Source organism: Marmota monax, unplaced genomic scaffold (assembly GCF_021218885.2).
Source record: "Marmota monax isolate L192 unplaced genomic scaffold, Marmota_monax_Labrador192_F-V1.1 WCK01_AAM20220418_F8-fsc00178, whole genome shotgun sequence".
Lineage (NCBI taxonomy): Eukaryota > Metazoa > Chordata > Mammalia > Rodentia > Sciuridae > Marmota > Marmota monax.
The window spans coordinates 292,231-306,265 of record NW_026694501.1 but is presented as its reverse complement, the minus strand read 5'-3'; the positions used below and the strand labels follow the sequence as shown (position 1 = coordinate 306,265).

Sequence of the window (14,035 nt, the reverse complement as noted above, 5' to 3'; positions counted from 1 at the left end):
GCCAGGGAGACCCGGCTTATAGAAGCGTCAAGCTGGAAGTGGTGGGGGACTTACTTCTGGCCTTGGCACAAAGACAGCAAAAACCCCAGGAGTGAGGAGGCCAGAAAAGTCTCCAAGAGGCGGCTGAAATGCCAGCCTAAGCCCTCAGGTTCCCTTTTTCTAAACCAGGAAATGCACGTTTCTTGCCATGCCTGCAGAGAAGGGCCAACTGCCCAGAGCTCAGTTACAGAGAGCTGGAGCCTGGGAAGAAGCCGAGCATGCCCAGCCCGGTGAGCGGCGGAACTGGAGCGGCGCGGCCGGGAGAGCATAGCTGGCTGGGGGACGGGTGACCTCCACCAGCGCGAAGCGCAGGGACTGGCGGAGAGCGCCCGCCCGGAGCGGAGGCGGAGGGCGGGGAGGACGCCCGCCCGCGGCTCCCGCGCTCCCGCGAGGCTCCACCTTAAACGCTCAGACCCCCCCAAAGGCGGGGGCTCGCGCGGTGCCCGGGGGCGGGGCCTAGAATGCAAACGAGGGGCGTGGTCGCGGGCGGGGCGGGCGGGGCGCTGACCTGACGTCAGGCCCGCGGCCCGGGCAGTTGGCTCGGCGGCGGCGGAGCGGCAGGAGCGGCGGCGCCGAGCGGGCCGCGCGGCGGGGCCCGGGGAGCGGCGGCGTCGGAGCCGGAGCAACATGGCGCCGGTGGGCGGGGGCGGGCGCCCTGGCGGCGGGCCGGCCCGAGGGCGCCTCCTCCTGGCGGCGCTGGTGCTGCCGGCGCTGCTGTGGGCGCGGGGGGCCCGGGGTCAGGGCAGCCCCCAGCCGGGCATGATCCTGGGCATGAGGCTGGCGAGCTGCAACAAGTCGTGTGGGATGAACCCGGATGGCATCATCTTCGTGTCCGAGGGCAGCACGGTGAACCTGAGGCTGTACGGCCAGAGGCTGGGCGAAATCTCCAGCAACCTGATCTCCTTCACCGAGGTGGACGACGCCAACACCGCCCACAACTCCACCAACTGTCTCGAGCTCACCAAGGACCTGGTCGTCCAGCAACTGGTCAACGTGAGCCGCGGGAACACGTCCGGGATGCTGGTGGTGTTCACCAAGTTCCTCCGGAGGAGCGAGAACATGAAGCTTTATGCGCTGTGCACCAGGACCCGGGATGACGGGCCCTGGCTCAAGTGGACAGACAAGGACTCGCTGCTGTTCATGATGGAGGAGCCCGGGAGGTTCCTGCCGCTCTGGATGCACATCCTCCTCGTTTTGGTGCTGCTGGTGCTGTCGGGCATATTTTCTGGCCTCAACCTGGGGCTTATGGCCCTGGACCCCATGGAGCTGCGCATCGTGCAGAACTGTGGCACTGAGAAGGAGAAGAGGTATGCCCGCAAGATAGAGCCCATTCGGCGCAAGGGCAACTACTTGCTCTGCTCCCTGCTCCTGGGTAACGTGCTGGTCAACACTTCCCTCACCATCCTCCTGGACAACCTCATTGGGTCTGGCATCATGGCTGTGGCCTCCTCCACCATTGGCATTGTCATTTTTGGGGAGATCTTACCTCAGGCCCTGTGCTCCCGACATGGGCTGGCCGTGGGTGCCAATACCATCGTTCTTACCAAATTCTTTATGCTGCTCACCTTCCCCCTCAGTTTCCCCATCAGCAAACTCCTGGACTTTTTCCTAGGCCAGGAGATTCGCACTGTTTACAATCGGGAGAAACTGATGGAGATGTTGAAGGTGACAGAGCCCTATAATGACCTGGTGAAAGAGGAGCTAAATATGATCCAGGGTGCCCTGGAACTACGGACCAAAACTGTGGAGGATATCATGACCCAGCTCCAAGACTGCTTCATGATCCGCAACGATGCCATCCTGGACTTCAACACGATGTCGGAGATTATGGAAAGCGGCTACACGCGCATTCCTGTGTATGAAGATGAGCAGTCCAACATCGTAGATATCCTGTATGTCAAAGACTTGGCCTTTGTGGACCCTGATGACTGCACCCCCCTCAAGACCATCACCCGCTTCTACAACCACCCGGTACATTTTGTCTTCCATGACACCAAGTTGGATGCCATGCTGGAGGAGTTCAAGAAGGGTAAGGACTGGTGCAGCACCCAGCTCTGCTGCCTCTTCTCCTGTGTGTTTTGTGTCTGCTGATTTTAGTGTCCCCTTGGTGTGGCCCTGTGTCCCTTTGCCCATCACTTCCTATGTCTTTGAGGCAAATGGTATTAGGCACAGTGGAAACAGTTCTCAAGGGTCTCCCGTCTGACAGGTACTGTGCTTTGGTGTTTTGGATGAATCAAAGTCAAAAAAGGCTTGCTCAGTTGTAAGGATAAAGCAAGGACAGAGTAAGACCGGGGCCCAAAAAGACGCCAGCATCAGGCTGATGGAGGTTTAGATGGCGATGGAAGGGGCTGGGGAACTGCGCAAACCTTCACAGGGGAAGGAGCATTTGAGGGGATCCTTAAAAGGTGGAGTGGCTTGGAGAGGGAATCCCACTAGCAGAGCTCTAGGATGTGCTTATGGCCGGGAAGTTGGGGGCATAATGGTCAGTGGGGGGAGAACTGGAGGAGTTGGGGTCTGAGGAAGATGGTAAGTTTGGAGCTTGGAGCTTGAATGGTTTTTGAGCAGGGCAGGATGTCACCAGAGCTCTGCACCCTAGACTCAGCAATGGGAGGTCTCCAGTTGGCTCCCTGCTCAGAACAATGCCAAATAACGCTTTCCACTATTCAGCAGAAGCAGGCAGATTAAGTTTGGGTCATTGTCCCGTCTTTCCCAGGCGCCAAGCATAAGCTTGCCTCCTGCGGTCTGCTGGGAATCCCCAGTTGGCCTTGCTGCCTTGGGCTCTCACCCTCTCCCTGGCGTTCTTGGCCAGTGCTCAGGTAATTAGAGAGGCGCTGGGAGGGCTTCCTCCCCTGCCTCAGAACTCAGGGCGCACACCCCTTTCCTTACTTCCCACAGAACTTTCCTCCCACCTCTGTCTCCCAGAAACCCTCAGAGTGGCAGTAAACAAACCAATTATGGAATAAAACCCTAGGCCAGAGGGGGTGGGGAGGCAGAAAGCACTGGGCAAGGGGGCGGGTGTCGTCCTAAACCTTGGGGTTTTGCTTCTTAAACTCAGTTCCAACTTTCTTCTCTAGGTAGAGCTGCTCCTGGCTGAGGCTCAGGCAGAACCACTTCTGAATTAGCTGCAGGCACTCCTGGGGTCATTTCTGGACCAGAGAGTAGACAGCCTTGGAGTGGATAAGGGAGGGAGGAGCTGGCCTTGCCAAGTTCTGAAAAGATGCTGGGTCAGGGTCATGGTCCAGGCCAGCGGGGCAGATTGGTACCCTCTCTTTTTAAGTTTGCCAGAGTGAATCTCAGTGTCAGAGCTGAGGAAAACTTGAGTAATATGAGCCAGACTGGGAGACAGCTTGGGAGGAGGCTGCTCTGCAGAGAGACTGGAGGGACACAGATGCCTGGTGATGCAGGCAGAGCCAGGGAGGAGCTTTGCGGGTACAGACCCAGGAACCAGTTTCTCCCAGGAAAGAGCAGTGAGGAGTGTGTCCCACTCTCACTGTGGACCCACAACCTGGGGTCCTGAGGAGTACTCTCCTGTTACTTGGTCAGAAACCTGATGAGGACTGTCCAGCCTTCAGCTTCCTCCTCACTCTCCTTTATAGTTTTTAAGGCTGTTGCTGGTGACATACCCACCAGCACCTCCCCATCAGGTCATCCAGATCTGGATCCAACCAGTATGGATTGGCCTCGCCAGGCTTCCAGCCCTTGATCTGCAGGGCCAGCCTCTTGAGTGGGAGCTTCCCCAGGTCTTGGGGAAGGAATGCCCTTTCATGAAGCTGGGGAAATTGAGCTGGCACCTCTGAGGCCATAGTTCTCCTGAGCTGCACTTTCCAGATTCATGGTTTTGGGCCACTGGACTCTTCTTAACACAGGCCTGGGACCTGAGCTGAGCCTTGGAGGGATGCCAGCACTGCCCAGGAAAAGCAGGCTCAATCTACACGCGCAGCAGGCCACCTGGAGCTGTGTGTGAGTCCTGGTCCTGGGCCTCAAGATATCCCTTTGTGGTTCCCAGAGGCTTTGGAAGAAGGTTTCTCCCAGAGTGGCCTCTCCCAGATCTTTGCATCTGGCATTTACCTCTTTATCCTGAGGCCACCTGGGAAGCAACTGAAAAGATATTTGTTATGCGCTTAGTGTTAAGGAGACTTCTTTTTTGGCTAAGAAAAATAAGTGAGCCAGGTTTGCACCGCCTACTTGTTAGCAGCACTAAAATAAGCTGGGCTGGAGGGATTGCGGGTCTTTCCTGGACCCTGTACCTGCATCATCTCTTTTAGGATCCTTTTTCCCCCAGCCCAACTTGATCAGCTCCTTGAGGGTAGGGGCTCTGTCGTATTAGCGTTTCCACCACTCAGTGCTTGGTGGAGAGGTGGTCTTCCGTAAATGTCTGTTGAAGAAATGAATGAACGAACGAGCTGGTTGACTGTCTGGCAAGCCCTGCTGGCTTCTTGAACACCCCAGGACACTCCTGCCCAGGGCCTTGCCCTAGCTGTTCTCTCAGATGGGACTGCTCTGCCCCAGAGGAGGGTGGCTTCTCTCCCCTCCCTCAGACTGGCCTCATCTGCGCCTGTGTGAGGCCTCCTGCCTCCCTCCCTTAAGCTGCCTCCCTCCCTTAAGCCGCATCCCCCAGGCCGCTGGACCTGCCCAACCCCTCCTACCCTGTACTGCTTTTCCTATTTCTCCTGGCACACCTCACACTCTAAGATCTATAGTTTACTGAGTTTCTGTTTGTCCGTCTCCTCCACTAGATGGAAGTTCCACAGGGCAGGGCTCTTGGTTCTCTTCATTTGTGGATCCATTGTCCCCAGGAAGGCTCTTGGCACACAGTCTTAGTAAGGCCTCAATACAACGTTGCTGAGTGACTAATGATTGAAGAAGTGACCTGTCTAGTTTGGGGGAGAATTATTCCCATTTCAGAAGTGTTAGAATTATAAAGAGCTGATGAGGGGTAAAGGAGATGACGCTGTGCATTACCAGGGGCTCGACTCTGGGCACCAGCAGAGATGGGAGGAGCCCCCTCAGTGATGCCTGTTAATGATTCAGGGCAGGGGCCAAGAGTGGGATGCCTGGGTCCCCTCCCCTGTGCTTCAGTTTCTCTGCCTGTTAGTGGTCTTTGGCCACTCAGTATTATACAGCCAACCTCAGGGTCTGCAGGGGAGCTGAGCTTCCCCTAGAACTAAGGCCAGAATGATAGTCTCCAGTTGCTTCTGACCCTAACTCCAGGCAGTTAGCATTTGAAGCTTTTGAACCCCATATCCGTGCCAGGCATGGTGCCAGGTGCTGCAGGACCTTCTAAGTGGCAGGGAGACAGCCAGTCAGGCTGCCAAGGCTCCTGAATATGAACCTTGGCCTCCACTGAACCTCGCCTAGAACTGTTTGCAGTACTGGGTGTTAGGAGGTGGCTTGTCCCCTGCATGGAGTTCTGAAACCGTGGTGCCTGGTTTCTCCTGGTCCAGTTTGCATTTTGCCTCCACCTCAGATGCTTTTGCAGACCGTGAAACAAACTCACGAGGGAACTTCCCACGTGGGGGGCTCGAGCCCCACATTGAAACCACCTTCCACCTTTTCCTGTACCCACCCTCTGGGACATTCCTGCCCCTCCCAGGGACTTGGCTCTTCTTTTTCCACCTTATCTTTCCCCACCCACCTCATAACCCTCCAGACCACTGTACTGAGTTGGATGTGAACTCCGCCCAGCCAGAGCTGGGTTTAAATTCCACCCTGCTGGGTCACTGACCTATGAAGTGACCTTGGACCTATTACTGCTCCTCTTAGCATGTTAGTGGGGTGTAATTTGGAGGAGAAAGAAAGCTAGAAATATTTTAATTGAAAACCCCTCCCATATATTTCCATACTTCATGTCAATTTCCCACCTATCTAACTTTATTTCTGGAATATTTTAAGAAAAACACACTGCATGATTTTTGGGCTCACTCTGGGCTCCTGTCTTCTGTCACAGCCTCACTACCATACCCCCCTCACCTACCACCCATCTGCTTGTTCATTCATTTGTTCAACAAGAGTGTAACTTTTTGCAGCCTATGTGGCAGACACTGTGCGGGCTGTTGGGAGTCAGGTGAATAGAAGTCCTATTCACGGAACTCACAGCCTCCCCAGAGACAGATGTAGCTAAGGTTTGGCTCTGCAGAATGCACAGATGGGGTGCAGGGAATTGAGACAGGTGAGGCCTGTGAGATGCTCCTGAATCAGGACAACGGAACCCAGCACAGAGATACAGGAGTCTAGCCCAGGAAGTAGTTGTGACTGGAGGTTTCTGGCTTGAGATTTGGGTCAGTGGTGTCGTCATTTAACGGCAGTAGGGAGGAGGGAAAAGGCAGTTTAGGTGAGGGCCGAAGGGAGAGGATGCTCCTTCTCTGTGTCCAGCAGCGTCTTCACTAGAGCCTCTCCCACTTGACCCTACTCCAGGACCACCTGCAGACTTGAGATCCATGGATCTGGGGTGTGGCCTGGGAGTTGGCATTTCTGACAAGCTCTCAGGTGGCACTGCCTGGACCACACAGGGGTGCAGATCATTTGGGCAAGTGTGCAGGTGAAGATGCCTGTGTGGGGCTTGGGAGGGAGGCCAGGACCAGGCTGGCAGGTGTCAGAGTCAGCTGAGAGCGTGCAGAACGTGAGAAGGTGTCAAGGATAGTGCTGGGGTTGCCAGCATGGCAAAGCCTGGCAGGCACAGATGGTGGGATGGGACAGTTAAGCCCCAAGGTCTCAGTGACGAGTGGAGAGAGAAGGCAGTGTACATCTGGTGTCTCTCAGCTTCTCTTGGAACCAACCTCCAGTTGGTGATTTGATCTTGAGAAGCCGCCCAGGACAGATGTATCTGAGAGAGTGACAGTTGCTGCCTGCTCCTGGATGACCCTCTGGCCCAGGGCAGAGGTCCCAGCGGGGCAGCTGACGAAGCGCCGGCCAGGCTGCTGCTCACTTTCTCTTAGGTGTGTGCTGTGGGCAGAAGCGGGCCTGGTGGAGTGGCCAGTGTTGTCTTTTGCTGCCTGTGTGCCGGTTCCGACCGAGGATCCCGGGTAGGTGCAGAGCCATTTCTGACAGGCCTGTCCTAGAGCCCTTTCTTGATGGTGTGCTGCAAGGAGCCTGGGCCCTGATACCAGTGCTTACATCTCAAAAAGCCTTATATTTGTACTTAGGAAACTCAGCCTGTGTCTCCTGACTCCTCAGCTCAGGATACAATACTAACCAGAGGTTCAGCCTTGAGAAGAGATGAGCGCTTGGGAGCATGGAATCACAGTACTGGGAATCTACAGGAGCGGTGGTTAAGGGTTGGGGACCTGGGGAAGGAGGCCTGCCCTGTCAGCAGAGGTCTGGGAAGGCAATGAAAGGAGGGGACATCTGCTGGACCTTCGAGGGTGGCTAGACATGGCATTTCTACTTTGGACAAGAACTGTCAGAGGAAGAATGAGCTCATCAGTCCTTTATGCCAGCTTTTGCCTGTTTTGGCTGGTTCTCAGCCCTCTCTGGGGGGCTTTGAGATATAGATCACAGTGCCTTCTCTCTGCACCCCTAACCCACCCTGATGCTGTCATTCAGACAAGCCTGGCACACGGAACAGCATGGGCATCTTTATTTGTTTTTTATTTGGGGGGGGTATCAGGGGTTGAACCCAGGGGCACTTAACCATTGAGCCACATCCCAGCTCTTTTTCTTTTTTATTTTGAGATGGGGTCTCACCGAGATGGTTAGGGCCTCGCTAAGTTGCTGAGTCTGGCTTTGAACTTGAGATCCTCCTGCCTCAGCTATTGGGATTACAGGCGTGCGCCACCACGCCAGATAACAAGTGCATCTTAAAGTGGAAGGAAGCCCTTAGTATCACCTGCCAGCCTTGGTCTCCTGAGGACGGCCAGCAGCCTGTTTGTTGCTCATTGAGTGCTGGTTCCTGAAGGGCCACAAAGCCTGAGGATACACAGAAGGGAAGATGGGCCAGGCCCTCCTGTCCCTGTCCTGTGACTGCTTTTAAGATGGCATCCTGACTCCTTCACCCCAGCCCACTGGGAGGGGTGGGCTCCCTTGCTGTCCTTGCCAGGCTCTCCCTTACCTTCCTGTGGCCTTAGGGATTCTTTGAACTTCTCTCAGAACTTGTCCTCTGGGTGTTAGGGTTATTCAATCTCCTGGTGCCCATGAAGTCCCGGGCTAAGAGATTGTCTAGGGCTGCTGCTTCAACCAGCTCTGTTCCTGTCATCTTCCATGGGACACAGCTGCCCCCAGGTGCTGCCCATTTGAGCCAGTCCATCCCACCTGTCCTGTGACTCGGTTGTATTTGTCCTTGCACTTGACTGGCCTAGACCTCCTGTTGTGAGAGGCTTTGAGAGAGTCTGCATTCCTTGCTTCTATTCCTGTTTTATTATTAGATGCTTTTATTTTTTATCAGTTTTTATTACTTTTCCTAGCCAGAACTTTAGAAAGCACACAAACATCTCAACTAAACCAAACCACGAGCCTGACACCAAGAAGGAACTACTTCAAATATTTTGATGTATTGTGATAACAGCATTAGAAATTTACTTTCATTGTTTTAGTTTAACAAATCCTGCAGTAGGGCTGGAGATGTAGCTCAGTGGTGGAGCGATTGCCTAGCCTGCTGGGCCCTGGGTTCCACCCCGAGCACAAACTAAAACAAAAAACCTTGCAACCAACAGCAGGATCAAAACCATTTTCAGCTAGATGTGGTGATATAGGCCTGTGATCCCAGTGATTTGGTAGGCTGAGGCAGGAAGATTGCAAGTTCAAGGTCAGCTTCAGCTATTTAGTGAGACCCTGTCTCAGAAAAACAGGGTTGGAGATATAGCTTAGAAGTAGAGTGTCCCTGGATTAAGTCCTTAGTACCACCAAAAAATTTTTATATATTCACTTTCTAGCCACACTCCCAGGTGCCTGCCACTCATGCGTTGTTCCCCATGATATCATTGCGTACAATTTTGTGTCCTGTTTTTTGGAATGTAGTCTACAATAGTTGTTCAGATTGCTCCTTGGATAAGAAATGAAATATTTTCTTGTGCCCCTACCCTTTCGTCCTCAGCAGAGCCTCTTGATTGGGACTGCGGGGCTCAGCAGGAAGGTGAGCCCAGAGGCCAGGTGTGCAGCACCAGCCTGTTTGGCTGGGGGTTAAGCTGGTGGCCCTGGAGCATTCCCCCAGGGTTACAGTCAGAGTGGCTTCCATGCTGCAGGGCTGATTTACTGTGACCTGGCCAGGGTTCCCGAAAGACTGGTTCCCCAGGCTCTTTGGAACACCTGGTCTCCAGCCAGCAGGCAGCCTGCAGCCTCCTCAGGAGGAGGATCCCTCCCCCAGTCCAAACAGGCTCACTCCCACACTTGTCCACACCCGCACATGTACACACCCACACACACACACACACACCCACACACACACATACACACCATCCATGTGCACAGGAGGCAGACACATGAACCTACACTTTTCCTCCCCAACTTGGGCACAGGCAGGCAGACACATACACAAACACATATACGCTCTTGAACACCCTTCCCCGTGTGCACAGGCAGGGGTGCTGCACACTCAGCCCTTCGTACACATAGGCTCACACTCACCTGCATGCACACCTGCACTGTAATAGGCAGCACTACTTTAAGCTTAAGTCTACCTCTCATCAAACTCTGCTAAGAGTTAAAAGTGAGTTTAAAAAGTGAGTAAGGAATCGCTTCTCGGCCTTTTGGCTAAGATCAAGTGTAAAAAGTGAGTAAGGGGGGGCAGCTCTGGGGATGTGGCTCAAGTGGTAGCACGCTCGCCTGTCATGCGTGGGATTAGTTTCTCAGCACCACATAAAAAATTAAATAAAGATATTGTGTCCACCTAAAACTAAAAAATAAATATTAAAAAAAAAGTGAGTGGTGGTGGGGCTGGGGTTGTGGATCAGTGGTAGAGCGCTTGCCTAGTGCAGGTGGGGTACTGGGTATGATCCTCAGCACCACATAAATGTAAAATAAAGATATTGTGTCCACCTAAAACTAAAAAATAAATTTAAAAAAATGAGTAAGTGGGGCGCCTTTAATCCTAGCTACTCGAGAGGCTGAGGCAGAAGGATTGCAAATGAAAGGCTAGCTCAGGCAACTTAGTGGGACCAATCTCAAAAATAAAATAAAAAATGGCTGGAGTGTAGCTCAATGATAGAGTACTTGTCTCGTATCCTGGGTTCCATCCCCTACTTGGGTGGGGACTGGTTCTTAAACCCACAGGCAGCTCTACTATTGACACGATTGTATAAAAGAGAACCTTATAAAGTGTGGAGGCTGGACAAGCCTTATCACACGGTAAGAAATACCAACCCTTGAGACAGCTGGATTATGGCTCAGTGGCAGACCATTTACCTCACATGTATGAGGCACTGGGTTTGATCCTCAGCACCACATAAAAATAAATAAATTAAATAAAGGTGCTGCATCCATCAAAACTAAAAAAAATTTAAAAATTAAAAATTAAAAAAAAATGAAATACCAACCCAATGACTTGGGAGGCTGAGGCAGGATGGTCTCAAATGAAGGCTAGCCTCAGCAATTTAGCAAGACTCTGTCCCAAAATAAAAAATGAAAAGGGCTGGGGATGTGGCTCAGTGGTTAAAATGCCCCTGTGTTCAATCCCTGCATCAAAAAAGAAAAGAAAAGAGATTCCTATAGTGTAATGACAGGGCGCTTTGCCAGAATGCCCAGGCCCTGGGTTTGATCCCCAACACAAATAAGAAAAAAAAGAGAAGAAATGCTTCTACAATCACTTTACTTCATAAAATGCTCAAAATAATGACTGACTCTTGGGATCAGAAAAAATTTTCCACAGTAGCTAATGATTTGGTCATTGACGCTGATGACTGTGTCTGCTTCCGAGGGTTGCAGGACTGAAGAAGGTCAGGCATGCCCGGTACCGTATAATCATGCACTAAATATTAACTATTTTAACAATGATCCCAAAGCTGCTCCAGTGGTGCTGACACCAGCTCGTGGCCACAGTGGCTCTTACACACTGGCTCAGGTGGCAGGATGCCCCAGTGTCCAGGGTGGTGCCTTACTGAGAATCATGAACGCATGGAGCTCCAGAGAGCCCACTGTGTAATTATACGCTCATTCAAAGTCTCTCTGGCTTGGACCACAGTAGCTGCTTGTAAGGGAAACAATGCAGACTTCAAGGGAAAAAGTGTAGGCAAGAGAAACATTAGACCGAGGAAATGCTCCTCATTTAGTATGTTTTTCCTGCAAAATGGAAAATATTGCCTGCCATCCTGATTCCCAGCACAATCCTGTCCCAGCCGCAGGAGTTTCATTTGATGGTGGCTGCTGGGGAGACCAGGGAAAGGAGCTCTTGGGGCTTCAGGTGCCAGTCCCATCTTTACTTGTTTGTTTGTTTTTCCTTTCAGGATTCACCAGCCCCATTTCCCTCCCTGGTATCCCAGCAGGGGAGGCAAGAGGGAGACCTCAGGGCACAAACACTCCCCTGGGGGCCCAATCTCACCCTCACACACAAGACCCAGAAATGTTTTTTGTTTTTGTTTTGCAGTACTGGGGATTGAACCCAGGATGCTTTACCACTGAGCCACATTGTATGAAAGAGCCACATTGTATACCCCCCCCTTTTTTTTTTTTTAGTTTGAGACAGGGTCTCACCAAGTTGCTGAGGTTGGCCTCCAACTTGAAGTCAAGTCCTCCTGCCTTAGCCTTTCCAAGCCACTGTACCTGGCCAGAAATGCTTTTTGAGCCCAAGGCCTCCTGGGTGCTAGGCAAGTGCTCTATCACTCAGCTACACCCCCATCCCTCAAGAATGCCTTTCATAGGTGTCCAAGGCAAAAAGGATGAGGAGGAGCACAGGTCCTGCTGCTTGGAGAAGATATTGGATGAGAAGATAACACAGAGCTCGCTCCTTTGAGGAAAAGAGACTGCGTTCTAGAAGGGGTAGAAAGCAGAGAGCTTAAAGAAGGCAGTGTCTGCAGTCATGGTTGACATTTGTGGCATACTTATAATCCTCGAGCACTGCAAATGGGGACTGAGGCTCACAGAGGCTGAAAATTTGTCCCAGTGGCGTAACAACCAGGTGACAACCCCAGGCTCTTTGGCTTCAAAAGCCATGCTCTTAACTACTATGTGTGTCACCTCTAAGCAAGACTATAGCTATTAAGAGACCAACTGCGGGGCTGGGACTGTAGCTCATTGCCGAGTGCTTGCCTAGCATGTGTGAGGCACTGAGTTCGATCCTTAGCACCACATAAAAAATAAACAAAGGCATGCTGTCCATCAACAACTACAAAAAAATAAAAAATAAAAAAAAAGAAAAGAGACCAACTGGGTGCCATGGCACGTGCCTGTAATCCTAGATACTCAGGAGGCTGAGGCATGAGGATGACAAGTTCAATTCCAGCCATGGGCATTTTTTTTTTTTTTTTTAACCACTGAGCTGCATCCTCAGCCCTTTTGCTTTTTTGAGACAGGGTCTCAATAAGTTGCTTAGGGCCTTGTTAAGTTGCTGAGGCTTGCCTTGAACTTGGGATCTTCCAGTCTCAGCCTCCCAGGTCTTTGGGATTAGAGGCGTGCACCACTGCATCCAAGCCTGGGAATTTTAACAAGATCCTGTCTCAGAAAGGGCTGGGGTGTAGCTTAGTGATAGAGCACCTGTGGGTTCAGTCTCCAGTTGCAAAAGAGAGGGAGAGACAGAGACAGACAGACAGACACACACACACACACACAGAGATTGGGAAATTTCAATAACTCTAGCCTGGAAAATTTACTGTCAGTTCTAGATTCTTTTAGAAAAGATTATTATTGTTGTTGAAGCACAATGTAGAGAAAAGCACATAAATCATGGAAAGCACAGAACAAGCTATCCTGTATACGTACCACAAAACCCAAGCAGTACCATATCAGTCACACCCTAGAGCCATCCACACACTGTCCCAGTCACTGCTCTGTTCCCCAAATCATCACACGTTAATTTTTTCTATGTGTATATATTAAGTTAAATCCCAGCGTCTCAGGAGGGTTTCAAGGCAGGAGGATTTCAAGTTCAAAGACAGCCTCAGCAACTTTGTGAGACCCTCTCTAAAAAATAAAAAAAGATCTTGGGGAAAAGAAAGTAAATCGTACAGTGGGTCTGGTGTCCTCTTCTGTGGTGCGGGCCTTGTGCCTGAGAGGCAGGCCCTGTACCACTGAGCTACATCCTCAGCACCCCCTGGTGGTGGTGGGTCTTTTTCTTCTTGTTCTTTTAAAATTGTTTTTAGTTGTCAATGGACCTTTATTTAATTTTTATTTATTTATATGTGGTGCTGAGAATCGAACACAGTGCCTCCAACATGCTAGGCAAGTGCTCTATCACTGAGCCACAACTCCAGTCCCCTCCTGGTTCTTCTTAAGGTTAAGGTTATGGGCGTTCTCCATGTTGGGCATCACTCTAGTTCATTCTTTTTGAGGATCACAGGTTCGAGGCTAGCTTCAGCAACTTAGTGTCTCAGAATAAAAAATAAATAGAGCTGGGGTTTTGTGGCTCACAGGCCCATAGGTTCAATCCCCAGTACCAAAAAAAGAATATGGACAACTCACATGATAGGCACCTCGCAAAAGAACATAGCCAAACGGACAATAAGCACATGAGATATGCTATTCTGTGACGTATGTCCACCATGGTGGCACTGCAGCGTTTGGATTATTTCCAATTTGTGGGACTGTTACAGATGCTGCTGCTGCAAACAACCTTGGCATGTCCCTTGAGGAATCTGTGATGCATTTCTCTTGGGAATATGCCTGGGAGTGGAAGTGCTAGGGCTAGGATACGGTACAGGAGATAATTTTCCCTAGTGCTATATCAGTTTATACTCAAATTGCCACCAGTGCTGGTATTACCAGCTATTTATTTTATTTTTGCTTTTCGAGTCAGTGTGTGGTGGTGTCTCATGTTTTTAATTTGGATTGTCTTAGTGACTAAGAAGGCTGAGCACTGTTTTTGTTTGTCCGTTTTGTGGTGCTTGGGATGGGACCCAGGGCCTCATGCACACAA

At 51.4% G+C, this 14,035-nt stretch overlaps 1 protein-coding gene across 2 annotated transcripts in view; it reads left to right on the top strand.

Annotated features, from left to right (window-relative positions):
- The first annotated feature begins 666 nt into the window (after positions 1-666).
- The window catches only part of Cnnm4 (cyclin and CBS domain divalent metal cation transport mediator 4), a 39,325-nt gene continuing 25,956 nt past the window's right edge, over positions 667-14,035 (top strand). For both annotated transcript variants that reach the window (XM_046420055.1, XM_046420054.1), the window contains exon 1: positions 667-2,068. In XM_046420055.1, coding sequence (XP_046276011.1) covers positions 667-2,068 — 1,402 coding nt within the window. The remainder of the gene's footprint in view (positions 2,069-14,035) is intronic.